At 41.4% G+C, this 26,166-nt stretch overlaps 1 protein-coding gene across 4 annotated transcripts in view; it reads left to right on the plus strand.

Moving 5' to 3' along the window:
* The first annotated feature begins 860 nt into the window (after window positions 1–860).
* The window catches only part of LOC142338391 (uncharacterized), a 102,603-nt gene continuing 77,297 nt past the window's right edge, over window positions 861–26,166 (plus strand). The window contains exons 1-2 of one of the 4 annotated variants that reach the window (XM_075388139.1): window positions 861–1,154; window positions 16,529–16,726. In XM_075388139.1, the coding sequence (XP_075244254.1) occupies window positions 1,034–1,154; window positions 16,529–16,726 (319 nt within the window). In that variant the 5' untranslated portion in view covers window positions 861–1,033. Of the gene's footprint in view, window positions 1,274–11,806; window positions 12,166–16,528; window positions 16,727–26,166 lie in introns of all 4 variants that reach the window. The other 3 variants (XM_075388143.1, XM_075388140.1, XM_075388141.1) reach the window with 3 other exon arrangements.

The raw sequence follows: 26,166 nt of genomic DNA on the forward strand, positions 1-26,166 counted from the left end.
CAAAATATGTAAGATCTACGCTAAAATTTAACGCAAAATATGTAAGATCTACGCTAAAAATCAATGCTGAATATGAAAAATCTACGCCAAAATTCAACGCAAAATATGTAAGGTTGGCGTTGATTGCGTTAAATTTATGGAAGATCTACGCTAATTTCAATGCAAAATATGTAAGATCTACGCTAAAATTGAACGCTAAATATGTAAGATCTGCGCCAAAATTCAACGCAAAATATGTAAGATCGATGTTGAATGCGTTTAATTTATGTAAGATCTACGCTAAATTCAATGCTGAATTTGTAAGATCTACGCTAAAATTCAACGCTAAATATGTAAGATCTACGCCAACTTCAACTCAAAATTATTTAACATTGGCGTTGAATGCGTTGAGTTTATGTAAGATCTACGCTCAAGTGTAGATCTTACTTAAATTCAACGCATTCAACGCCAATCTTACATAATTTTGCGTTTTTTAGCGTTGACACCTCGGCCCGGGACGTGTCATTTTATGGTAAATCGGATCTATTCTGTTTCTAAGCTGGGGGGGGGGGGAGGTGAATGAAACAGAGTAGATCCGGTAAATCATTATGTAAAATATGGCACGTGCGTCTTAGGGGTGCAAATAATATGCACCCTTTAAGCTGGGAGGGGACAGAAAAGTGAAAGATCCAAGATTCTTTCGATATAATGATTTGTTGCAATTGCCATCAAATGAAAGCAGGCTGGACTCATTCTAAATAGACGCCCGCCCAGCCTTTTCCCTTCGACTTTTGTCTTTAGCGTTTGATTTTGTCGCCTTTGCTATCTGGCGTTTGAATTTGTCACTTTTCTCAGACAACTTTTGCGGGATTCAGTTCACTTCGTTGCTCACTTCTCATTTTTAACACTCACGCACTCTCAGACCAGTCACAATGTCAAACGCATAACAAAGGAAACAACGCCGGATAGTATAAGCCTGAAAACAGCAACAAAGAAGAAACAAACAAAAACAACGATAGCAAACAATTAAAACAAGCTTTACAATATTTAAAAGATGGAGCTGCATAAATTTCAACCGACACCACAAAGATACGTGTACGATAGATATGGAGAGGAAGAGACACCAATCCCGAACTTGTACACAGACGTCGGCGAAGAAATGGACGATGCTAAAAGCTCTGCTTTGTTTCTTTTCTACCCACGGCAGAATCTAGAGCTAAAGCAGAATATTTTAGCTCTTCGAAGGGTCAAAAAAAATTGTCTAATTGAGTTTCTAATAAGGAGGAACTGACAAGTAAGAATTTATAGCTACCTCCAATCCCCAGCCCATTTAACGTAACCCCAACAGACCATATTGGCAGGGGGTGCTCACGTGGGGGAGGGTGAGCAATAATGAAAAAGTCAAATTTGCTTGAAATCTGCTAAAACTCCTGAGATCCCTTGGCGTTTAGGCGAAGTCATTGAAACCCCCTGGTGGTGGTGGTGGTGAATGGGGGGGGGGGCTATGGATTTGAATTTTGGCGTAACTTCAGCAGAGTCACGAAACCTTGCTTGAAATTGCTAGATTAGTCTAGATCTTTTCCGTTTGTGCGAAGAATATACATGGGAAAATGTAACATGAGAGAATATGAAACTGCAGAAATCTGGCATTTTAAAAAGGTGAACTTAAATTAAGCCGAAGTAAAAGTATAGTTTACAGATAAAAAAATAGAAAGCTATGCACTTTAGTTATGTATTTTTCATTAATTGTTACCAAGTAAATTGAATTGAATAAATTATATCATTAGATAGAGAATTTTTGTGCGTATTATATCAAAACTTTCGCTGAGATTTTCCGTTCTAAACGCAACATACGTATTATTTCTGAGAAATACCAAAGCCGATTTCCCACTCAGAATAAATTCCAAAATGGCTCAAAACTGTTCGCTTAGCCTAACAAATTCCGTTTTTTTAACGGATTAGTTTAAATTGGTGACCTAGACTAAGACCTGCTAAAAAAGATCAAGCTAGATTTGCCTCCAAGTAAACGATGCTTATTGCCTTAGCACGTTGTTGAATACAGTTGACGATCACGATTAATTTAAAACTGACGAAAGACTGTTTTATCAGCTTTATTGTAGGTACCGCGATATAACTTTACAGAACTGTTTTAAGACATCATAGATTTCTGAACACGGTTCGACGAGTAACCCATTGGAGAGTAACCCGTTGCATGTTTATTCCGAATTTAGTCGAAACCTTCATTAATGTATAAATCTAATGCGCATTGTTGACGAATATAGCTTGACTATTGTACTTACTCATTTAGGCAACGTAAAATAGATCGACCGTCGGATGGACGAGAAATTCAGGTCACCAAAACTTTGAAACTGTTTGTTGCGTGTGTTATCAAACTAGAGCAACATTTATACTGTTTCGAGCAGTTTATCATGCGTCCTTTTCGCGTTTTGTAACAGTTATGAAATATTTAGTAGTTTGCGGAATATAAATCAAAACAATTTGTTTATTGCTGAAGTTGGCTTCTACTGAAAACGAGAATTTACTGCTCTGGTTCATACAAGAGAAGCTGACAAGCGGCCAGATGATTAGAGTTTTTGTACTGGAACACGGAACACGACGACGTCTGAAGAGTGTCTCGCATAAAAAAAAACTGCCAGAAAAAAAACTGTAAGACTCGACCAAAAAGAACTTGGTTTTGATGCATTAAATTGATTATATATCCGGCAAATCTAGTGCCCCCCATTGCCCCAGAAGGCTGATTTTTTTGAATAACCGTTACCGATAACGCAACCCATACACATTGTTTGTTGAAAAACATCAATTTTGGAAATTTTTGGTCAAAATTTAGAATTGACCAAATCGGGGTGAAGGTTGGTATTGGGTAAGTTTATTACACTTTTAAAACTCTTTTTGAAACAAAAAAAAGTTTGAAAAAAAATGACCAAATTTGATAAAATTTTGCAAAAATTTATTTAAAGCACTGATAGATCGGGGTGAAGTTTGGTACTTCACGATCGAACCCTTGTTTAAAAAAAGGTAGAATTAAGAGTTTGGTCAAGATTTTCAAATTTTGAAAAAAAGGGAATCAGATAACTGATTTTGTTACAAATACGCGCTTGTTCGTGGTAAAAAATTGTGCACTTAACATCAGGGTTCGGAAATTGAGCAAAGCTCAAATATATTATGTTGTAAAAACATTATATGGTTTTCAAATTAGCTCCAAGTTCACTTCATCAAGACATAAAAACTGCGCCTCAAGTAACACAAAATCGCTACAAACGTAACGTTTACGCATTACCAGGTTTAATTTTCAACCCTAACGCTTTGAAAGTCCGGAAAACAGCGCAGTTCCAGTTGAGTCACCTCTTTCGTGATAAGAAGCGCTTAGTTATATGGCATGATGTAGTGAACAATTCGCTTTCACGTCATCAAAGCAACAACAATAAGCCTTTAACACCTTCGCAGCTTATTTCAGTGCTTGAAAACTATCAGGAGCGCATAGAAGCTATAGTGTATTGCCCCAGAGAGGGAACTCCTGATATCTACGATCAGGTCAAGCGTAGTGCTCTAGTTACCATCCATTTGGTGAAAGACAATGTGTCTAGACGTAAACAGAAAGATCCTAGTTTACTTAAAAAGTACAGAGCATTACATCAAAGGCCTGCGCGCTCCCGACCAAAGAAACTTTCAATGCGCCGTCGTAAAACGCTTCGCACCCGTCATGCGTTCGATAAGGCGGAACTCACAGAAGCCTTTGATAACCTGAATGTCACTTAGTCTTGCGCTGTTGTGGAGTCTACCCGCTGACTGGCGATGTGACTTAGTTAACTCACGAGTTACGGGTTAGTTTGTAGTTGGTTCTCTCCGATAGCGCTTTACTAAACGTATTGCTCTCCCCATTCTTTGAGTTATTCACTTCCGTCCGTTTTCAGCAGGTTATCTGGTCTCATTTTCCGCTTCCGTCCTTTTGTTTCCGTGTCACTTTGTTTCCTTCTATTCCCCGTTTATTTGTTGTATGATATAATATGTTGAGTTTTTGCTGTAGTAATTTTTTTTCTGATAGTATGCTGGTTGGTTGTTTAGTCTCGTTCCTTGCTAGGGTGTGACTTAAGTTCAATCTGGAGTTACGGCTGGTTTGTTTCGTGACTTTCACCACACTTGTTTGCTAGCAATTTGTTGTAGCTTTATTAATTTTTGTAGTATGCACTTTTGTTGTCTGGGTAGGGTGGTTTGCTAGGGTGTGACTTAAGTTTGTTCTGGAGTTACGGCTAGTAAATTTCCTGACCTTTTCGACTTTTGGTTATACTACATCGTTGCCGATTGTTTCACCTTTGATGCCAAATTGTTTCACCTTTGATGTTTTGATGCCGTTGATAAAGCCCCATAATGTTCTGTGCTAGTTTACCTGGCAGTAGCTCCTCTCTTTCTTTCTAGGGTGTGACTTAAGTTTATTCTAGAGTTACGGCTAGTTTGTTTGGTTGAGTTTGTTCCTGTGGTCTGCTAGCATTGATCTTCCCGCCTTCTCGCTTGTGGTTTATCGTCTTCCTCCCGTGCTATCCCGGCTTCCGGTCCCGTCGCGCGCTACCCGCTCGACGTTCCCTTCTCCTCCGTACCGTTTTCCCGTTTCGTCGCGCGCCATCCGCCCGACGTTTCCGCCCCGCCCGTGCCGTTTTCCCGTTTCGTCGCGCGCCATCCGCCCGACGTTTCCGCCCCGCCCGTGCCGTTTTCCCGTTTCGTCGCGCGCTTTCCGCCCGACGCTCCCGTTTGTCCGTCCGGTTCCCCGTTGCGTCGAGCGTTAATCGTTAGGCGTCTCTTCCCGTCCGTCCCGTCTCCCGTTCTGCCCTTTTTCGCGCTTCCTGCGCACCGTTCTATTTCTTTCGCCGGGTACTATTGTACTCGACGAACATCTTTGCTCTTTGGCGGTTTCCTAGGCAAACCGTCACACTAGGGTTCGGTATAACCCATTTGTGTTGTGCTGTTGCATGTCTGTGTGCTTTATAGTAGTACTGAATTAAACTTGTGGTTCCTGTTTTGATTAGATCAAGACAACCTTGCAGGACAAATTCAACAAATTTTATAGTGCGAGGGCAAAATTAGAGTCGGAATTTAATAACATCTATGGTGAAATTAACAATGCCGTTTATAAGCAAGACAGGAAAGTTAAGATCGAACGTCTGGTTGTGAAGTCAAGGATGCTTTTACTAGAGTAGTTGATGCGAATGAAGAGCTCTTTGATCTGGCACAAAAGACTGAAGATCCAGATGTTGCCTGCAAGAACCTTGAAAAATGGTTAGAGACTGTAACAAAGAAAACTGATGAGTTCATTGCTGCTGCTCGAGGGTTTATCAATTCGGTCCATGACAAAGAGACAGCAGAGCTGTGTACCCCTCACCATTCAAGATCAGTTTCACATATGACTTCGTCAAAAAGATCAAGTCAGCGCCAACGAGACTTAGAAATATCGAGACTCAAAAGGGAGGAACTTGAGAAACAACATGAGGCAAAGCTTCGCATTGCTAGACAGCGTCTTGAAATTGAAAAACAAACGAAATTGCGGGAATTGGAAATTGAGCAGCTTGAGGAGGATCATCGCAAGGAAGTAGCTGCTGCAGCCCTCGAGGAAATTGAGTTGATGACAAGATCATCAGCAGACGAGTCTGATACAGGCAAAATGAGTGGGCTTTTTACGGAAAGAAGTTCAGTCAAGAGCAAGAAACTTGTTCAAGATTGGGTTAATTCGTCACCGGCCGGGAACATGGCAGATGTTGCAAACGAACCGAGTTTGCACTTTTCTGGTTCCATCGCCCAATCCAACCAAGCAATTGTCCAACGACCTTTTTCAACTCAACTTCCAAACTCACACTCCAATTTCAATACACATGGTCAAGTTGAGGCCAACATCAACCTCCCTGTTTATGAGCCGCAAGAACCAAGTAGTAGAACCAATGTAACCAATGATGCACATGTTGCAAACAACTTCATGCAAGAGCAGCAACAGCCTCAATATACGCCTCCATCACCCCCAGTAAACTTTGGTATGCAAACTCAACTAAACGCCCCAAACACAGCCCGACAACTGTCTCAAGCAACGATGCACTTCGATGGTTTACAGTTAGATCATCAATTCCCGCTCAGGTCGAGCATGCCGGGACAGTTGAATTTAGTCAGCCCTCCGCGTTCACCACCTTTAAATACACTCGCTAATGCTCCGCTAGCACTTAATCGGCAACAAGCACTCATATATGTACCAGCCCCCCATCCCCCGTTCTAAACCCCGCACCACGGCATTTCCCGTTAATCCCACCAGCATTCCGCTTTCCTCCTTCGCCGCCACAAGCACTCCCAATACACGCCACTAACCCCGTGGCGAATAATGTCAATCGGTTACCCCATTCTCCGCCTGCACCAATCATTTCCTCCGCAAACGTTTTTCTACTTCAATTATTTCATCCACCACCCCCAAAAAAGAGTTTTCAGTCCCAAAATTTTGTCCCTATAACCCGGCACCTCCTGCTCCTCCGGATCCAAATGTCTGACATTTTCCGGCAGCAGTCCCATCTAATGCAGTACCACTTGTACGTACATCTGCAAACTTATACACCGCACAACCGGCCCCGTTAATCAACCCTCATATCACTACATCGCTCCGCTCCTCTCATGTACAAGTAGCAGCAGGCGCTCAAAATTACGTAACAACAAACTTCATGCAAGCGAATACTTTTAGTTCTTCCACAGGTACCGCCCCCACCTTTGTAACTCCGATCATTCCGCCAACGTATGGAGCTACCGTTCCGAACCCGTTGTGTTGGGGTGGCCCGCCGCATCCCACACCTTCGGCTCCTTCTTTTGACTCTGCGGATTTGATAAAGCAGTTGGCGGAGGCAATTACTTGTAAGAAGAACGATCCACTGCCGGAAGTTGTCACAGTACAATGGTGATCCACTGCAGTGGCACGAATGGTTCGAACAATTTAAAAGCGCCATAGACGCACAGTCCTTGACTGATGATGTCAATTTAACATACTTAAAAACGCTTGTACTTGGAAAAGCTAAGATTTCCATCGCTGAGTTCGCATACTGTGGTGTATTGTATAAGGATGCACTTAAGACACTCGAACGTAAATTTGGCCAACCACTGGCAGTAGTCAGTGCACGCTTAGACAAACTCAGCTCTTTTCCTCCACTAAAGGTGCACAATAGTGATAACATCATAAACTATTCTGCAACAATTTCAAGTCCTGTTGGGGTCTTTAAATCACTTTCGTATGACGCAGACCTTAAGAGCGCCTCACTTCTCAACACGGCTGTGCAAAAAATGCCGCCCAATCTGAAAGAGTCTTGATCACTCTTCACAGTGAAGAAACATTGGGTAAGGCCAACACTCCTTGACTTCAACGATTGGTTGAAGGAGAAGGCCGATGCACATGATTTAATGAAACAAACTTCATCGAAGGCAAGAACTTAGGATAACACCAACTCAGTAGCAAAGACCAAAGTTGCCTCAAGAACTTTTGCTGCTAATACACAACCTAAGGGCACTCAGAGACCAGCCTCAACATCGGCAACGCCTGCAACCTCGCTGCATTGTGTGTGAAGGTAACCATCGTATCTGGGAGTGTAGGGTATTTAAGGAAAAGTCTCCCACTCAGCGAGCAAGGGTAGTGGCGGAAGCAAAACTGTGTTCCTCAAGTTTGAGAGAAAAGCATATGTTTAGGCAATGCCCAAATCCCAGGAAATGCAGGAAAGACGGATGTAACAGCTCACATAATACACTTCTCCATGGAGTTGAGAGGGTTTATCCATCAAAATCCCCTTCAAACAACAACAACAACAGTAATTCTAATGCTGGCGCAAATCAAAGTAAACTTCCTAATGTCCAATCATCGAGTAAGACCACCACTTTGTCATCTGTGAATAATGTGAAGGGCCTCCTTCAGGTGACTGAATTACAGTTGAAGAGCTCTTCTGGTAAAGATACCACGGCTTTAGTTTTGTGCGATACCGCTTGCAGTAACTCTTGGGTGTCCAATGATCTCGCAAATAGACTTGGTTTGCACGGTACAGCATTGAAACTAACAGTTAAGGGTATAAATACCGAGGAGGTTGTAGACACTCAGTTAGCTGAACTAATTGTAACACCACACGACAACCAAGCATTTGAACCATTTAAAGTCAGTGCTTACGTAAAGGAAGATTTGAATATAGGCGCCGATGTCATCAACATTAAAGCACTTCAGGAAGCATATCCACACCTGGCAGTTTTAGACCCAGTTACATATTGCTATGGAAACATCGAGACGATACTTGGACAGGATGCGTATCATGCCATCCGCCCGTTAGAGTACTTCGCTGCCGACGAGAAGTCCTCGCCCTTCGCTGTTCGCTTGCCCATAGGTTGGATTCTAAGCGGCCCTCTACCGTCGTCTTCAGGTTTAGTGTCGACTTGTTTCAAAGCTAATATTGAACAGGATTTTGAACTCGCTAGTCAGGTAAAATCTTGGTACGACATGGAGTCGTACGGCGCGCTTAAGCAAGTAGACCCACGATCCGCCTCGGATGCACGTGCGCATAAAATTCTTGAAAACACCACATAATGGAAAAAGGTACGATGTAGTAATGCTATGGGCTGAAGATATTATCGAACTACCCAACAATTATTTCTCAGCGCTTGTTCAATTAAAATCTTTGGAAAAGCGGCTTACGAAAGACCAGACTTTAAGGGAAAAGTACTCGAATACCATCAAAGAGGACTTAGACAAAGGCTACGTAGTAAGGGTGAAAGATGCTCATAAGGTGGAAAGTCGCTCGAAAAGAGAGTGGTACCTACAACATCTTTGATGGCAAAAGATTTGCCCACCTGCGCCAACTGCGCACTTCAGCGCACGGCACGCGATAATGCTAAGGAGTACCCAGAAGCTGCGAAAGCCGTCCTTGAGAAATTCTACATGGACGATTACTTGGACTCAGTGGAATCCCCCGAGAGGGCCCTAATGAGGTCGAATGAATTGGTACATGTTCTCCATCTAGGTGCGTTCAAGCTTACTAAGTTTGTAAGCAATGTACCAGATCTGGCTGACCGAGTTGATGGTTCTGCTCAATCCACTGAACCGAAGGTCATCGTTTCATCAAAGGAGGAATCAATGCAGGTGCTTGGGCTTCAGTGGGATCACAACAACGATACTCTGGTTGTGTGCAGGGGTACTAATAGCACCATCACGAAAAGCCTAACACAGCGCTTGGTCCTAAGTCTTGTGTCAAAGGTCTACGACCCAATTGGTCTTGTCGCACCGTTCACTGTAGGTGCTCGGTTAATCTTGAAGGACATTTGGCGTGTCAATGGACAAAGTTGGGATGACGAGTTACCTAAAGACACAGTTGACAGAATCCTCGCCTGGTGTGTTGAACTGCCGCGGTTAGCTGAGATCAGTATACCGAGAAGTTACTTTTCAGGACCATCCCAACTTCTTGAACTCCACATGTTTGGTGATAGCTCGCAAGACGTATTCAGTGCAGTAGGATTTCTTAGGGCTCAAGGAACTTGCACCTCCGGGGAGATTATAACAGAGCTGGCGTTTGTCTTGGGCAAGGCCCGTGTTGCACCTATGAAGGTAATGACAGTTCCTAAGTTGGAATTACAAGCCGCTCTCCTCGCTGCCCGTTTAAAAAGGGAAATCTGTCGAGCATTAACGGTTACTGTGGACAAAGTTTTTATATGGACAGATAGTAAAATCGTCTTGCAGTGGATAAACTCAACAAACAAACACCCCATCTTCATTGCAAATCGGGTTAGTTAAATCCTGGAGAACACCAGCGTTGACCAATGGAAACACGTCGCCACTTGTGATAATCCGGCAGATGCTGGCACGCGTGGTATGTCCGCTGAAGTTTTGCAATCAAGTAGCTGGGTGAGGGGTCCTGACTTCTTGAGAACTAGGCAATTCCCTTTTGTACCAAATACTGACGTCGTTGATAACATCAAGCTCGGCGTTGTAACGAACGAACAAGATGATGACTCCATCTCATCTTTAGCCGCATCTGTAACCAATTCCCCAAAGGAACAAAGCATTAATCTGATCCCGTTTGATAAGTTCAGTTCTTATCAAAAATTACTTCGTGTCACCGCATATGTGCTCCGTCTTTTAGCATCTCATGAAAGTTACCGTACCGTAGACGGCAGCATAGCCGACCCTGTTGAGCTTGACGAAGCCGAGCGTCATCTCCAGTACTTGGTTCAAGGAGAGTCTTTCAATACTGAAAGAAAGGATCGTCTTGAAAACAAATCCGTTAAGAAGAGCAGCCGCATTGCTCAATTTACTCCGTTTATTGGACCTCATGGTCTCATCCGTTCCTCTGGTCGACTCCGAAGGCTAGTGGAAATTGACTTTGACACTAAGCATCCTATCGTGCTGGATGCGCGTCATATTTTGTTAAACTGTTTCTGCGGCATACCCATTTGAAGAACCATCATCAGGGCATCGATTACTTGAGGTCAAAGGTACAAGAACGTTATGCCATCCTAAAACTACGTTCCACACTGCGTTCCATCAAATCAAACTGCGTCTTGTGTAAAAAGTTCCGTGCAGCAACCATTCAACCTATCATGGCACACTTCCCAAAGGAGAGACTCGCATACCAGTCTCCTCCTTTTACCAACACCGGGGTTGATTACTTCGGCCCATTCTACGTCACAGTTCGTCGGACTACCGGGAAGAGGTGGGGATTTCTCTTCACTTGTCTCACTACTCGTGCTGTCCAAGTTGAAGTTGTCCCGTTCATGGACACTAGTTCCTGTGTAATGGGAGTGGAGCGGTTCGTCTCCCGTCGGGGTACTCCTGCTATGGTTTGGTCGGATAATGGTACGAACTTCATTGGAGCAGAGAAAGAGCTCCTTGAATGTGTGGAAAAATGGAATACGCTCAACATTGCTGCCGAACTTGCACATAAGGGCATTAAGTGGAGGTTCAATCCACCCAGTGCGCCACACCAAGGTGGAATCTGGGAGAGGTTAGTTCGAAGTTTTAAAAGAGTACTGTACACTATCCTCGGTACGCGTCGCCTCATAGATGAGGTGTTGAACACTACTTTTTGTCTGGTCGAATACGCACTAAACTCACGTCCCTTAACGCCCGTAAGCGCCGACCCGTCCGACCTAGGCGCAATAACACCTAACAATTTTCTAATCGGTAACCAAGTAACCAGAATTCCGTCTATCGTTGGCGTCGACGAGTTTGATCATCGTAAGCGGTACGCCCGTGCATAGTCATACGCCAATGCAATTTGGGCACGTTGGCTCAAGGAGTATGCACCTGCGCTGAACCGTAGATCTAGGTGGCAGACGCCTGCCGAGCAGCACCTCAAGGTCGGTGATTTAGTGTGGATCGTTGAAGAAAGCAACCCTAGGGGTTACTATCCAACTGCTCGGATTGAAGAACTTCGGTACGGCTCCGACAGCGTCGCCTGCTCCGCCGTCTTACGCACGTCATCCGGATCGCTCGTCCGCCCACTCGTTAAGCTTGTACCAATCCTCCCAACATTTTCTTCCGGGCCGGAGGATGTTACCGAGTAAATTGAATTGAATAAATTATATCATTAGATAGAGAATTTTTGAGCGTATTATATCAAAACTTTCGCTTAGATTTTCCGTTCTAAATGCAACATTCGTATTATTTCTGGGGAATACCAAAGCCGATTTCCCACTCAGAATAACTTCCAAAATGGCTCAAAACTGTTCGCTTAGCCTAACAAATTCGGTTTTTTGAACGGATTAGTTTAAATTGGTGACCTAGACTAAGACCTGCTAAAAAGATCAAGCTAGATTTGCCTCCAAGTAAACGATGCTTATTGCCTTAACACGTTGTTGAATACAATTGACGATCACGATGAACTTAAAACTGACGAAAGACTGTTTTATCAGCTTTATTAATAACGAGTTGTTAACCGTTACAATACGAGAACGCGAAGTAGCTTCAGTTTATACTGAACTTACAGTGCACAAATGGCACAAAATTTCTTAAAACAACCACAAATGGCACAAATTTCTTAAAACAACCAGTGATAGCGAGCCTCATCGAATCAGTGTAGACTGCCATGCCTCTCATTCACTTTGAGATGTAACCTGGAAACCTCGACAAAACAGCGACAAGCGATGCGGGACATTTCATAATACCGCGAACTCCCAACTTTTATGGTATGCTTTGTCATCGTTCGACATGGTTCATATTACTGTTTGACGGCTTTCACTTTTCTTAAGCTATCAACGAAACTATTTTCCTCAGCCTTCCCAAAGCAATCATTGAATTATTTTTTTTTTGGATCTTCCCCGTTTGTACCCCCCAGTACGTTATGCGTCCCCCATTTAGAGTGCACGTGTCATTGCATAGTAAATCATTATGTAAAAATATGGCACAATCGTCTACATCTAAATAGTATACGCCCACTAAATTAGGGGGGGGGCACAAACGGAAAAGATTCTATTTTTGATTAAAAACAAACAGGCAGAGGGAATATCGAATATCGGATTGTCATTTTCACATTTTCATTTTAATTCAACACTCACATAAATAACTCAGATAATGATCAAAATGTTGGAAACAAACTTTTATTCTGAGAATTACATGTAAACCGCACCAATAGTCTTTATATTTGCGGGTAAATGATATCCCCTCTCCAAGATAGGGGTAGGGTAATGTGATGAACCTCACCCCCCCTTCAAAAATGGGACCAATTCTGTTTTGCCCCTCCTCCCTCCAGTGTATTTTATGACCCCTGTTACAAATTACATGTTGTTATATAGCACGTTACTATGTAAGAAAAAGCACGTGCAGTTGGGGGTCATAAAAGTTTTATGCTCACTAAACTGGGGTTGGGGTGAGCAAAACAGAATAGATCCCAATAATGTTAAACATACTATTCTGGGAGTATGATTTCGTGAGAGGTTGGCTTCAGTTAGAAAGTCTCAATTACTTAACCTAAGGGTTCTGATTCTTAATTAACATGTTGCCTTCAATAAGTGTTGATGGTGATGTGGTGGTGATGGTGGTGGTGGTGGTGGTTGGGAGGGGGCTAAAGATTTGAATTTAGGAGTAACTTTAGCAGATTCACGAAACCTTGCTTGAATTGGCTAGGTTAAAAGCTGCGATCTATTCTGTTTCGGCAACCAAACTTTCTTTTATGACCTCAGTAACAATTTATATGTTGTTATATAACAAATTGCATTGTAAGAAACATGCATGAGCGCCTGGGGGTCATAAAAAATTTATGCTTACTAAGCCGAGGGGGCCAAAACAGAATCGATCCAAAATCTGGATCTTTTCCGTTTGTACAAAAGCTATACAATGGAAAATATGACATTAAAGAAAATGAATCAGCAGAGGTCTGGCATTTCAAAATGGTGAACTCAAAGAATGCCAAAATAAAGTTATAGTTTATGCACCGAAAGAAAATAGAATGGTAAGCATTTGGATCTATTATGTTTCGGCCCCCCGGACCGAACTCCAAGTCTATATCAGTACTAGGCAAGTCTAAATCCAAGTCTTATTTAGGTTTCCAGTACTGGGCAAGTCTAAATACAAGTCTTACAAGTCTGCCAAGTCTTAACCAAGACTTGGATAACACTTGGAAGTTGATTCCCAAGTCAAAACCAACTTTTCAAAAAATTTCGAGTGAAATTTTCGAATTCAAAAAAATTTCGCAACGTGCCACGATTTTGGCATTACTTTTTGGCCACTTTCCCGGGGTGCTAGAAAATGATGCCGGGGGCATACCAAATTGATTATTGGGTGATATTAGCACCCCGGGAGGGTCTATTGAGGGTATTTCAGGTGTTTTGGGCCGTTTTCAGCCATTTTTCAGCCGTTTGGAGCCGAATTTTAGCCGAAAATCAACATATATATATTTCAGATCTTGAAATGTCTGGGTATTCGAATCGAGGCAAAGTTATGAAGAAGACTGTGACGGTTCCCATGCTGTCAAGGGGCCCAGTTTTACAAAGTCGTGGCTATTTTTGACGTTTTTTAGACCTATTTTGGACGTTTTTTCGGCCATTTCTGACGTTTTTTTCGGCTTTTTTTGACGTTTTTTAGACCTATTTTGGACGTTTTTTCGGCTATTTTTGACGTTTTTTTCGGCTATTTTTGACGTTTTTTAGACCTATTTTGGACGTTTTTTCGGCCATTTCTGACGTTTTTTCCGGCTATTTTTGACGTTTTTTAGACCTATTTTGGACGTTTTTTCGGCCATTTCTGACGTTTTTTTCGGCTTTTTTTGACGTTTTTTAGACCTATTTTGGACGTTTTTTCGGCTATTTTTGACGTTTTTTTCGGCTATTTTTGACGTTTTTTTTCAATTGCCAAGTCTAAAATCAGACTTGGATTAGACTTGCCAAGTCTAAAATAAGACTTGGATTATACTTGCCAAGTCTAAAATCAGACTTGGATTTAGACTTGCCAAGTCTAAAATCAGACTTGGATTAGACTTGCCAAGTCTAAAATCAGACTTGGATTAGACTTGCCAAGTCTCAGCCCAGACTTGGATTTAGACTGCCAAGTGTAAAAAGTGACATGATCATGGTTCTGAATCAGTAATGAAATAAGACTTGGATTTAGACTTGCCCAGTACTGAAATTGACTTGGGGTTAGGTCCGGGCCCCCATCTAAGTGAGCATAAATTTTTTTGATCCCCATGCGCACGTCCTTTTTTCTTCATAGTAACGTGCTATATAACAACATATAATTTGTAAATGGGCTCATAAAAAACACAGGAGGGGACCGAAACAGAATAGATCTCTCATTTGTACAATCAAGAGAACGCGAAGTAGTTTCATGTTACAAAAAAATTCCAGTGTAAAATTGGCAGATCTGTTCTGTTGCGCCCCCAGTGTTTTTTATGACCACCATTTACAAATTTTATCTTGTTATATAGCACTTTACTATGTAAGAAATTGCACGTGCGCGTGGGGGTCATAAAAGATTTATGCTCAATAAGCTGGGGGCCGAAACAGAACAGATCCCAAATGACACAAAATGCATAACTGCAATGACACGTGCACTCTAAATGGGGGGCGCATAACGTACGGGGGGCACAAACGGAAAAGATCCCAAAAATAAAAAAAGTAATACAATGAAAGCTTTGGGAAAGCTAAGGAAAATCGTTTCGTTTATAGCTTAACAAAAGTCAAATATGAACGATTTCGAAAGCTGAACAAGCAAACCATAAAAGTTGGGATTTTATAAAACGTCCCGCTGTCTTTCTGAGGCATGGCAGTGTACACTGGTTCGATGGGACTTGCTACCATTCGATATCTTAAAAAATTGGGTATTTCTTCTCATAGCACCCCAGCATAGTGGTCAGATAACCCATAGCCCTCCCCCCAATCATGGTAGTTATACCATAATGGGGGCTATAATTTCATGGGGGGCTATAATACGAAATACCCAATTTTTAAAGACATCAAATGATAGAGAGTCCCATCGAACCAGTATACACTGCCACGCCTCTCATTCGCTTTGATTTGTAATCTGGAAATCTCAAAAAGACAACGACGCGCGATGCGGGACGTTTTATAATATCGGTAACTCCCAATTTTTATGGTTTGCTTGTTCAGCTTTCGACATGGTTCATATTTCTGTTTGACGGCTTTGACTTTTGTTAAGCTATAAACGAAACGATTTTCCTTAGCCTTCCCAAAGCTCTCATTGTATTACTTTTTTATTTTTGGGATCTTTTCCGTTTGTGCCCCCCAGTACGTTATGCGCCCCCCAATTAGAGTGCACGTGTCATTGCATAGTAAATCATTATGTAAAAATATAGCACGTTCGTCTAAGTCTTAATAATATGCGCCCACTAAGCTGGGGGAGGGGGGTCACAAGCGGAAAAGATTCTATTTTTATTTAGAAAAAGACATGCAGAGGGTATATCGAATACCGGATTGTCATTTTCACTTTTTAATTTGATTTCAATTCAAAATTTTGGCTCACATATTGTTCACAATGTTTGAAACGACTTTTTTTCTAAGAATTATATGTAACCTGCACCACTAGTTTTGGTTCTTTCACATTATATCCCCTCTGCAAGATAGTTGTAATATAACGTACCCCCAACCCCTCTCAATAAAGTTGAACATACGATACTGAGGGTGTAATTTCGTGAGAGGTGGGCTTCAAAAAAAATCTCAGTTACTTAACCCAAGGGTTTTGATTCTTAATTTACATGTTCCCTTCAATAAAACTTTTGATATATTCTGTTCCCCCCCCCACCAGGTTAGTGAGCATAAATCTCACGTGCTTTTTTCTTAAATAGTAACGTGCTATATACCAACATATAATTTGTAATTGGGGGTCATAAAAACACTGAGGGGGGGGGGTGGCGAAACAGAATAGATCCAAAATGATTTTCAAAAAAGTATGACCCCCCAAGCTTAGTGAGCATATAATATTGCACCCCCAGGCTCACATAGAAATGTTCTACATAGTAATGTTCTATATAGCAAATACATAATTCGAATAGATCCGAAAAGGGTTTTGCAAAAAAGGGGTAAAATGGAAACATCGAAGGCCCTCGCCATGAGAAGCACAGATGTCGCTACTTAGAAAGAGAGTACAAAGACATGTTTCGTATTCCCTTTCTTGTGGCAAATGTTGAAACTATTGAGGAGCCTATGTCTGGCAACGCTCACATGTGTGGTCTCCTCAACAACCCAACACCACTCATGGTCAATGTACCAATAATCAACAATACTATTAATTACAACAGTAAGTTCTTTACTACAACCTGCAGCTCAATATAGGCATTTGTTATGGGGTCTCTAGAGCCCCATCTGCATGAAATTATTACCATTGGCATGGTATATTCTCCTCCTGTTTTTTAGTGTAAGTGGGTGTAGGTAACGACGTCCACCCCAACGTCGACTTGCACCCCCATTTAGCATATTGGTTGCATTTCATTAAACAACTGTATTATACAATTGTACACAAACGGCATTCGTCGCCTCATTCTAAAATTTCATTTAACTGCAGAACAATGATTAATTGCTCTCGATCGATGTTTGAAGCAATTAATGTAAACGCCGTGGTATTTTTTATGCAAAATTTTCTCACGACCAATTTGACATTTTGAGTGACTTTTGCGCCCTTGACTTTTTCGTTTTGCGTGATTTAAATTTTTCTCACATTCAGAATTTCAGGCTGCTGAACTCAAGTTGCGGCAGTGCACTACTAATGAATTACCACATGGTTGTTATCGCCAACGAGATGTTATCAATCTCCGAGACGGAGCCGAGGTGTTATGATGACTTCGAGGGCGATAACAACCGTGTGGTATTTTTTAAATAGATTCCTGTTGCGATCACTTCAAAATTGAACACAGTCAGAATGAGTGACTGTTTTTTCAGCAAAAAATCCCTGCGTAGTTTTTCATGGGTGTTCAAACTATGGAATAAATGGCTCGAAATTTAAACTGATGAAACACTTTTGAATGTATCTCTGGATATTTTATTGATACTTTCCAGGAGCCACAAAAAACTGTTTGAAAATTCTCATTAGTGAAGTCAAAAACATCAAGGGTGAAGAATTTTCACCAAGAACTTTATACCACATTGCAGCAACAGTTCAAATGTAATTGAAGAACCAATCAAAAGGAAAAAAGTTCCAATTGCTTTCTAACTTTTGTTAAATTTTTGATAAACTCATGGTTGACTTTTTAAAGAAGAATGGTTGGGTGGGGAAAGAGGATGGAGTATAGGTGGACAAAAAGTTTGTGAAGTCTCAAATTATGACTGATCCACACACAATGAATGTCAGGAGGTGCAATTTTTACTCTAAAAAACTTCAAATAGATTGGAACTTTTTCTAGAACCTGATAATCTTCTTGATGCAATTTACAGAGATTTTCAATTCGCACTTGAAAAGCGGATGAAAAACTTATCAGCTAGAGGCTTCAATGGGCCCTCATGACAAGCTGCTATTGAGATATCGTTTTTCTGGCAACATAAAAATAATAAACTATTTTTTTGCATCTGTAATTGAGCTCGGTAAAAACAAACAAATGTTGTTTTCGTTATGATTAGTTTGTCCAGTTGTTTTCTACCATTGTAACTGCTCTTTTTGCCAGAGTTAATTGAACATATTATGTTCAAACAATTGTTGTTTTTTGTGCGTAATCTGGACAATTTTTTTTTTAATTTTCCACAAAACTTTCAGATCTAACCACAGAATTTTTTTCCTTGTTTTGTAAAAATTTTATTCCTAGTTTTGATTCGGCCTCCACTTTGGAGTATGAAATGGTCCAGATCCCCGACATTTGCGCACTTCACCCGTCTAAAGCTTCGAAACAAATTAATGTCTTAAGAACTGTACTGTTCATGTAGTCGCAATAACCAAAAGCTTGATTGTACTCTTGTTTGTTTTTTGGACTACATTTTTATCACACTGTTTCCATCATTAGACTACGAGTTGTTTATCACCACTCTTTTATCGCCACTGTTTACTTAGTAACAGTGGCAATGAAAGAGTGTGATAAACTTGTAGTTTAATGCTAAAATGTTTTTCCAGTGTCGATTGCGCACTAAAATTTATTACACTGGCATTTTAACTGCTATTATCGCAACAGGTGTTGATTAAAAGTCAAATGAATTGGTGCCGAAATTGGCGTCTTTTTTATTTTAAATTTTTTTAGTGGTTATAATCGTATATAACAACCAGGTCTTTCCCATTATAGCCCCCCATGAAATCATAGCCCCCTCCCATTATTGTATAATTACTATGATTGCAAAATTTGATTTCTCATTTTACGCGTGCCAAGTTCTATGACTACCCATTTTTTCAATAAATGCTGGATCAGCAAAACTTTTAAATTGGCTAGCCGGCGTGAACCGCTTAGTTATCGTTCATTTAATCATTGATTGTGCTCTTCAATTGCTCTCCGGAGCGATTGTATTTGTCCTGTTGTTATTTTTTATTCAAAATCTCGTACTACTGTCTTTTTTTCTGATAGCTTTCCGTCTGACCAGTAGCCTATGCGTCCCCGAAAACCTCATAAACGTGTTGAACCTCGAGGGCAATAAGTGAGCAGCTCTATTGGAGCTTTGCTTGTCCCTAAGTGCTGAACTCTTTAAATCACCTGGTCTGTCGAGAAAACTTCAACCAAATTCGTGAGAGGCAGTCTCAGCCACCACTCAAACCATCTACCACAACCCATACCATCCGACACCAAAAAGAGGAGCCATTGGACCCCCAAAACTTCTTTGCCATATACCAATTGAAAATATTTTTTTTGTTGACTGGACATCATTTATTGATGTTTCGTCTTTTGTGACACCGATCCCATCTCCAGTAAAAGGCTTTGAAAATAAATAAACGGGGTCTCTACCTCTATGGCCCACGATACCATTATGGTATGTTTGTCACCATTGGGGGAGGTGGGAGGGGCTAAAAAAGATACTGTACAAACAAAAGATTTTAGATTCCAACCAAACTTTTATTGAGAATTTCCACAATCGAGATCAAATGTCTTAAAACTCATCTAAAGTTTCTTATTAAATCGTGAAAGACACAAAATTGAAGAGCCTGCCAATCGACAGTCGCATTTCAAGAATTCTTTATTTTAAAAATTCATACCTCTAGGTTCTCTTCATCACTATTATGGGTCAGAAAACTTAAACTTTACCTCAATTTCACCACGAGTTCAATTTCTTGATATAAACGCAGTTTCAATCGCTGCAATTAAATTTCCGACAAGGCAACTTCTCGCACAACTACTAACATTGAGCCCACTGAGAACCAAATGCTCCATGATCACGACGTTGTCTATCCTTCCTTCTTTGTCGTATCATGTCTCTCTTTATTCCCATTATTGTAAGATTCAATCGTTTGGTTTACTTGTTTGGTTTCATTACATCAAAAGTTACAACTCATTTTCCTTTTACATGACCTTTCAAAACCTTATAACATTACAAAGTGATTCAGAATCAAACAAAACAGGGCAGGCACTTTACACAAAATAATGGAGAAGTTAATACTGGGCATTAACATCTTCGGGGCCCAAAAACCTAACCCTAACCTTACGGGGGTTTGGGGTAAACATGTTGCAGCTTAACGGCTGGTCTGGTTAAAGAACCTAAAGCTGTTTTTAATTCGCAAGACCTAGCGGTTTTGTCGGGTCCGATGAAAATCCTGGTGACACGTCCTAGTGGCCAGATTCCCCTGGGAGTCCACTCCTCCAGCAGCCAAACCACATCGCCCACTTCCAGAGCAGCGTCTTTTGAAGTCCACTTTCGCCTCTGATTCAGCGTGGGGACGCACTCTTGAAGCAGTCGTTTCCAGATCTGTTGCAGGTGCTGTTTGACTTGGGTCCAAGATGTCGACTTCAGACTGGCTGACTCTTGAAATAGAAGTGTTGGAACGTTCGCAAAGGGTCGTCCCAAGAGGAAATGATTGGGCGTTAGAGGATCGTCGTCCTTGTTATCGCTCCTCACGTGAGTCAAGGGCCCGGAATTCACAAGACATTCCGCTTCCGTGACAATGGTTGAAAAGACATCAGGTGTCAATTTTGCGGAGCCAAGATTGATGAGGAGAAATCGTTTAACTATTTGGTCGAGTATCTCCCAGACGCCACCGAAATGAGGTGCAGAAGGTGGGTTAAGTCTCCATTCTCCAGTTGAAGCGGCTGTCGTTGTAATTGCTTACGGGATCCCAAGAAGTTTGTCGCATTGTCAGACATCAAAACCCGTGGCTGACCACGTCTTGAGATAAATCGTCTGATTGCTGTGATGCATTTGTCGGTTGACAAGTCTTCTACTATTTCCAGATGAATGGCTCGCGTGACGAGGCACGTAAAGAGGCAGATGTATGTCTTTACTTCTTTGTCTCTCTGCATTACTGCAAATGGTCCAAGATGATCCAATCCAACGTTTGTGAAGACTGCAGGCAATGAACTGTCTTGAAACCTAACCTCTGGGAGGTCAGCCATTGGTGGCCGGAGGCCTACTGCTCGAAACCTTCGACACTCGAAGCAATTGAAAGCAAGACTTCTAAGGCTTTCGCGAGATCCAATGATGTGACATCTTTGTTGGATGTAGTTCCTGGTATATTCTACGCCGAGATGCATGCAAATTTCGTGACACTTCTGAATAAAGAGTTTAACAGTTGCCTCTTTTGAGTCCAGTATTATCGGGTGCTTTGCTTCGAAGGGCAAAGAGCTTCTTTTTGACCTTCCACCGACGCGTAATATGCCATCTTTCACAAAAGGTGATAAGGAAAACAGTTGGTCTTTCTTCTGCAGATTTTTTCCGTTTATCAGATCATTAACAGTTCCAGAAAACGAGTTGAGCTGTGAAACTTGAAACTTGAAAGAGATGACTTCTGGCTTTATCAATGTCTTCCAAGGCTAGTGCTCTGCGTTCTTTTGTCTTTAGGTTATCCATGAACAAGAAAACTCGGGCTGTTGCTCTCAAAAGTACGGTCCAATTTGAAAATTTCTCAATGTTGAAGACAAGTTCCAGTGCTGAAGTCTGCTGCATCGAGTGCGTTGCTTCTTGAGGAGCAAAAAAAGAATTGCAATTTGTCTCAGGGTGCTTCAGAAACTCTTGCGGCGACAACCACAAGGATTTAACGTCTTCTGGTAAAATTCCTCTAGATATGTGATTGGTAGGATTTATTTTACCAATTATATGTCGCCAACAGCCGGTGCCCGTAAGGTTTCTAATCTCCTGAACGTGGTTGGCGATGAACGTCTTGAGTTTTTCTTTTGAATTTATCCAGCCCAAAACGGCAGTACTATCACTCCAGAAGATTGTCTCTTTGATTGCAACAGATTAAGTGCTGAGTGACTAATTGCCAAAGACAACACCCTAAGACAGCTGCTTGTAATTCCAACTTTGGAATGCTTATCGGCTTTAGGGGTGCAACTTTAGCGCGCCCAGTGACAAAGTTGGAGGAAGTTTCTTTGTCATCTGACATTTTAATGTATATAACGGCACCGTATGCTAACTGTGATGCGTCACAAAACACATGTAGCTGATTGCTGCCACTACTGATATATAAATGTGAGAAGCTGCGTGGCATTTGAATCTGTGGTGAATCGAGATATTTGTCAATCCAGTCCTGGATTTGTTGCCGTTTTGACGAAGAAAGCAAGTCGTCCCATGATAGGCCTTCTTTCCAGGTACCTTGCAAGATTATTTTCTGTGTGATTACTATGGGAGCTATTATCCCCAATGGGTCAAACAGGCAAGCGATTAAGGACAACAGTTTGCGCAAAGTGTACTGGGAAGCGTTTTGATCTATCTTTGACAATTTTTTATGAAAATTTTGTCACTTTGGGAGTTCCACAGCAGTCCAAGAACTCGATGGTCTTCAGTTTGACTTTCGATGTATTTAGATTCTAGCATTTCCAAAGCATTCGGCTCGTTGGTTACAAACTTTGTTAAATTGAAGCCACTCTTCTGGAGAGTCGACTTTAGATCAGAGACACACAACTGAGCTTCTTTAGTGCTTTGGAAGGAATGAACGAAATCATCCATATAAAAACTTTTGTTGACAAGATCAATAATTTCCTGTCTTGGGGAAAAGTCTTGAGCAGTGCGTTGTAAGACAAATATGGCAGTTGCTGGTGAACAACGTGCACCGAGTATAAGCCTTGTGTACTGATATTGCCTGATAGTTTGATCAGTTGGCCACAAGAAACGGAGACAAGATTGATCTTCAGGGATTATGGCAATTTGCATAAACATAGCCTCTATATCAGCCACTACGGCTATTGGTTTTTCGCGGAAACGAAGTAAGATACCAATCAAATTGTTTATCAGATCGGGTCCAGACAATAAATTTGTGTTTAGCTATTGGCCTTTGAAAATTGAGGCGGCATTGGCTACTCGTCTTACTTTTCCTGGTTTGTTGGGGTTAATAACCGGATGGTGAGAGGTACCATATTTTTTCTGGCTGCAGATTCTCAAAGACCACTGGCTTTATGTAACCTTTCTCGATGTTAGTTTGCAGGGTTGCATCGTATAGAACACTCAACTGATGATCTCTGGAGAGCCGACGTTTCAGGCTGCTTAGTTGGGCTTTCGCTACTGGATAATTAATTTGTAATTGGACGTTATTCTTCCTCAAAAGACCAATTTCATATCTGGTACCGTTGTGACGAATTGTCTTCTCGAAAATGTCCAGAGCTAATTCGCTGTCTTTTGAAAAATTTTTGGGTTCTTCTGGTTCAGTACCGGCGTTGTCTATTTTCCACAAACTGGTTACATAGTCGCACAGCGGTTTCTCGTCATGAAAAGTTGAGCATGTCAGAACCTTATCAAATGGTCTGTAGCTATGTGACAAAAGGTTTGTTTCCGCGTGATATGATTCCTCTGCTTTGCGTTTCATTGGTCCCGTTATTGTCCAGCCTAAAAGGTTTCTGATAGCGAAAGGAGTTCCGGTCGGTCCTTGAAGAAATTCTTTTTCAGGAATGAACTTTGTCGCATCAACTCCAAGCAAAAGCTGAATTTTGTTGTTGCCCAGATTTGGAAATTTGATATGTTGCAAATGAGAGTAGGTTGTGCAAGTCTCATTTAATTCTTGCACTTGTGCGTCGCTAAATTTCCAGTTGTTAATTGAATGCACATAGTTCAATCTGAAGAGTGGTTCATCATCATTATACCTACCAATATCAAGGCGAACCAAATTCGCATTGATAACTGACTGGTCAAAGGCGTGCATGACATTCAAATCAAACTGAATTGCCTTTGGGGCATTGATACCGTTTGCAGTTGTATCAAGTACATAAGAGATTGTACTGCCGTTGTCTAGTATGGCGTAGCATTCCACTTTTTCCTTGTTCTCGCCAAAAAGTGTAACCGACATGACTTGCAGCTGATTTTGAGTTTTTGCTGGAAAGCCAGGGTTGTAGGTTGTTTTATCAACTGTACTATTCATTTTTCTGTTCAACGGTTCGCACAGCGGGAGTTCGACATCGCTCAGGTTTGTTGTCTCGGTTCTCTTCTTTTGTTTGTCGGGGTCATGCAACAAACCATGATGCTTTCCATTACAATGACGACAAACGATGCGCATTCTTTAGCAGATTGGCTTGGCCTCAAGCAGTTAAAGCAGAGTGAGTGTTTTTTGACTTCCAAGTTTCGTCTAGCCACATCAAATTTGTTGAACTGTTGGCATCGACCTATATAATGCTCTTGTTGATCAAGGGGGCATTTAGTTTTGGCATTTTTTGTGACGTTTGATGCGTTTTTCCTGCATTTAGGTTGTGATTCCCTGAAAAACCAGGTTGTTGATTGTTTATGTTTTGTTTTCTGCTGAAGTTATTGCTTGTCTGAAATGACTTTTGGTTATTCCTTCGATCATTGGTTCTTCGTTGATTGTTGGAGTTGCTGTACACGTTAGCTGAGAACTGATTCCTTTGTGAGCTGTTAGAAACCGTAGAATTGTTGCTTCGAATGTTTCCTTGAAATCCATTGATGTTGTTGTTTTGTGGACTGGTTTCCTGCAATTGTTTACAGGCGCGAGAGTGTTGGTCCATCCATTCTGAGAACTCCAAAATTCCTGGATTTTGAATATTGTTGTCAATGGTGTGCTCACTCCATTTCATTTTGAGCGAATTTGGGAGTTTATCGCGTGCTAATTTCAGTAGCTATGTAGCACTCAAGTCAGCGTTGAAGCCATGGGCTAGAAATGTTTGAACTATTTTCCGCAGGAGTGCTGCATAGCTAATTAGAACTCTACGATCATTGGCTTGGGGACGCTGCCAGATTTCTAGTTCTTGAGTAAGGGCAGAAACCACATTCTGAGGATTTCCAAAGCGTCTATTTATTTCGTTTAGTGCATCATTGTAAAAAATTTGGATTGCACAGAAAACCCGATATACATTCCTTGGCAGGCCCGATCACAAAGGATAGCAGATAGCTCATTCTTTCAGTATTTGTTATATCAGGGTCATTATGTATTGTAGATGTGAACATGCTGCTCCATTCGTTCCATTTTAAAGGATCACCATCATACTTTTGTATGCGAATGTCAGGCAGCTTTACAGACCGATGCGGATTTCGAAACCGGTAATTATACTGACCTTGATCTGTATTAGAATCCCAACTTAATGTAGTTGGTATTTGATTTGCAAAAACTGGATGGTTTTGCTGAGACACAGAACCTGGTAGTCCGTAGTTAACAGGCACTTGAACATATTGATTGCTGGTTGCCGAGGAGGCGAATGCTGTAGGCCATTGATTACATGATGATGGCATTGACCATTATGTAGGGTTATAGTAAGGTCTCGATGTACAAGCAACTGAGTTTTGTTGGGGGTGTAACATAGTAGTTTGAACTGTGTCAGGTGCGTGAACAAAACTTGTAATGCATGTTGGCAAATTGTGGATGTTCGTTGTATTTTCAGAAAAGCAATGTGGTCCACTCTCAAGAGATCTTTGTAATGTTGCGTTCTCATTGACAGTTGTCCTGGTTATTACAGTTTGCTGGGAAGCAGGGCTCTCTATGACAATGTTTGTAGTTACATTTTGTTCGTGTAGTCTACTTCTGAAGACTGGTTCGGAATTTTCCTGCTGATTTGGAGCTGTTACTGAGTTTTGATCTATAGAAGTTTCGGAACTTTCAGCTAAATATGATTCAGTATTTGAAGGTTCGTCATCGATTGGCTCACTAATAAGAATTCTAGTTGTCTGACCATTGTTGAGCTCCCTTGAATTTGTTGCTTTTGTCTCAACTGCTTTGAGCAGAGGCTGCACTGTTTGGACGCGAGGTAAGCGTTCGACGGAGCATTTAGTGTCTCTTCACTTTTTGCGCTACTTCCATCTTTAATCGAATGAGTTGATCAGCTTCTGCGAAAGGACCTTCAGCGTTCTGATTGTCTGATTCCGTTAACTCATCAACTAGATTTTCGATTTCTCCCATAAGACGTTTGAACTCTTCATGCGTTAAAGAAAGAATTTCAGTTTCAGTATTACTACTTATTTGAGCCTCTATCTCATTTTGCAATTCCTCAATTGTATTTAGCCTTTTATAGAAGAGCCGTAGTGCCAGCGACTGACTGTTTTCGTCCTTTCATTTTCCTGTTAAACGCTTGAGTATCAAGCTAATTGATGGTTAAGTAGCTATAGGAACACGCAGTTACAGATAATGTGTGTGAGTGCAAGGATTGTGAGCAGTGGCACGTCTAAGTGGATAAGTATGGTACGAGGTAC

The sequence above is a fragment of the Convolutriloba macropyga genome, chromosome 4 (assembly GCF_964194025.1).
Source record: "Convolutriloba macropyga chromosome 4, txConMacr16.3, whole genome shotgun sequence".
Taxonomy (NCBI): domain Eukaryota; kingdom Metazoa; phylum Xenacoelomorpha; order Acoela; family Convolutidae; genus Convolutriloba; species Convolutriloba macropyga.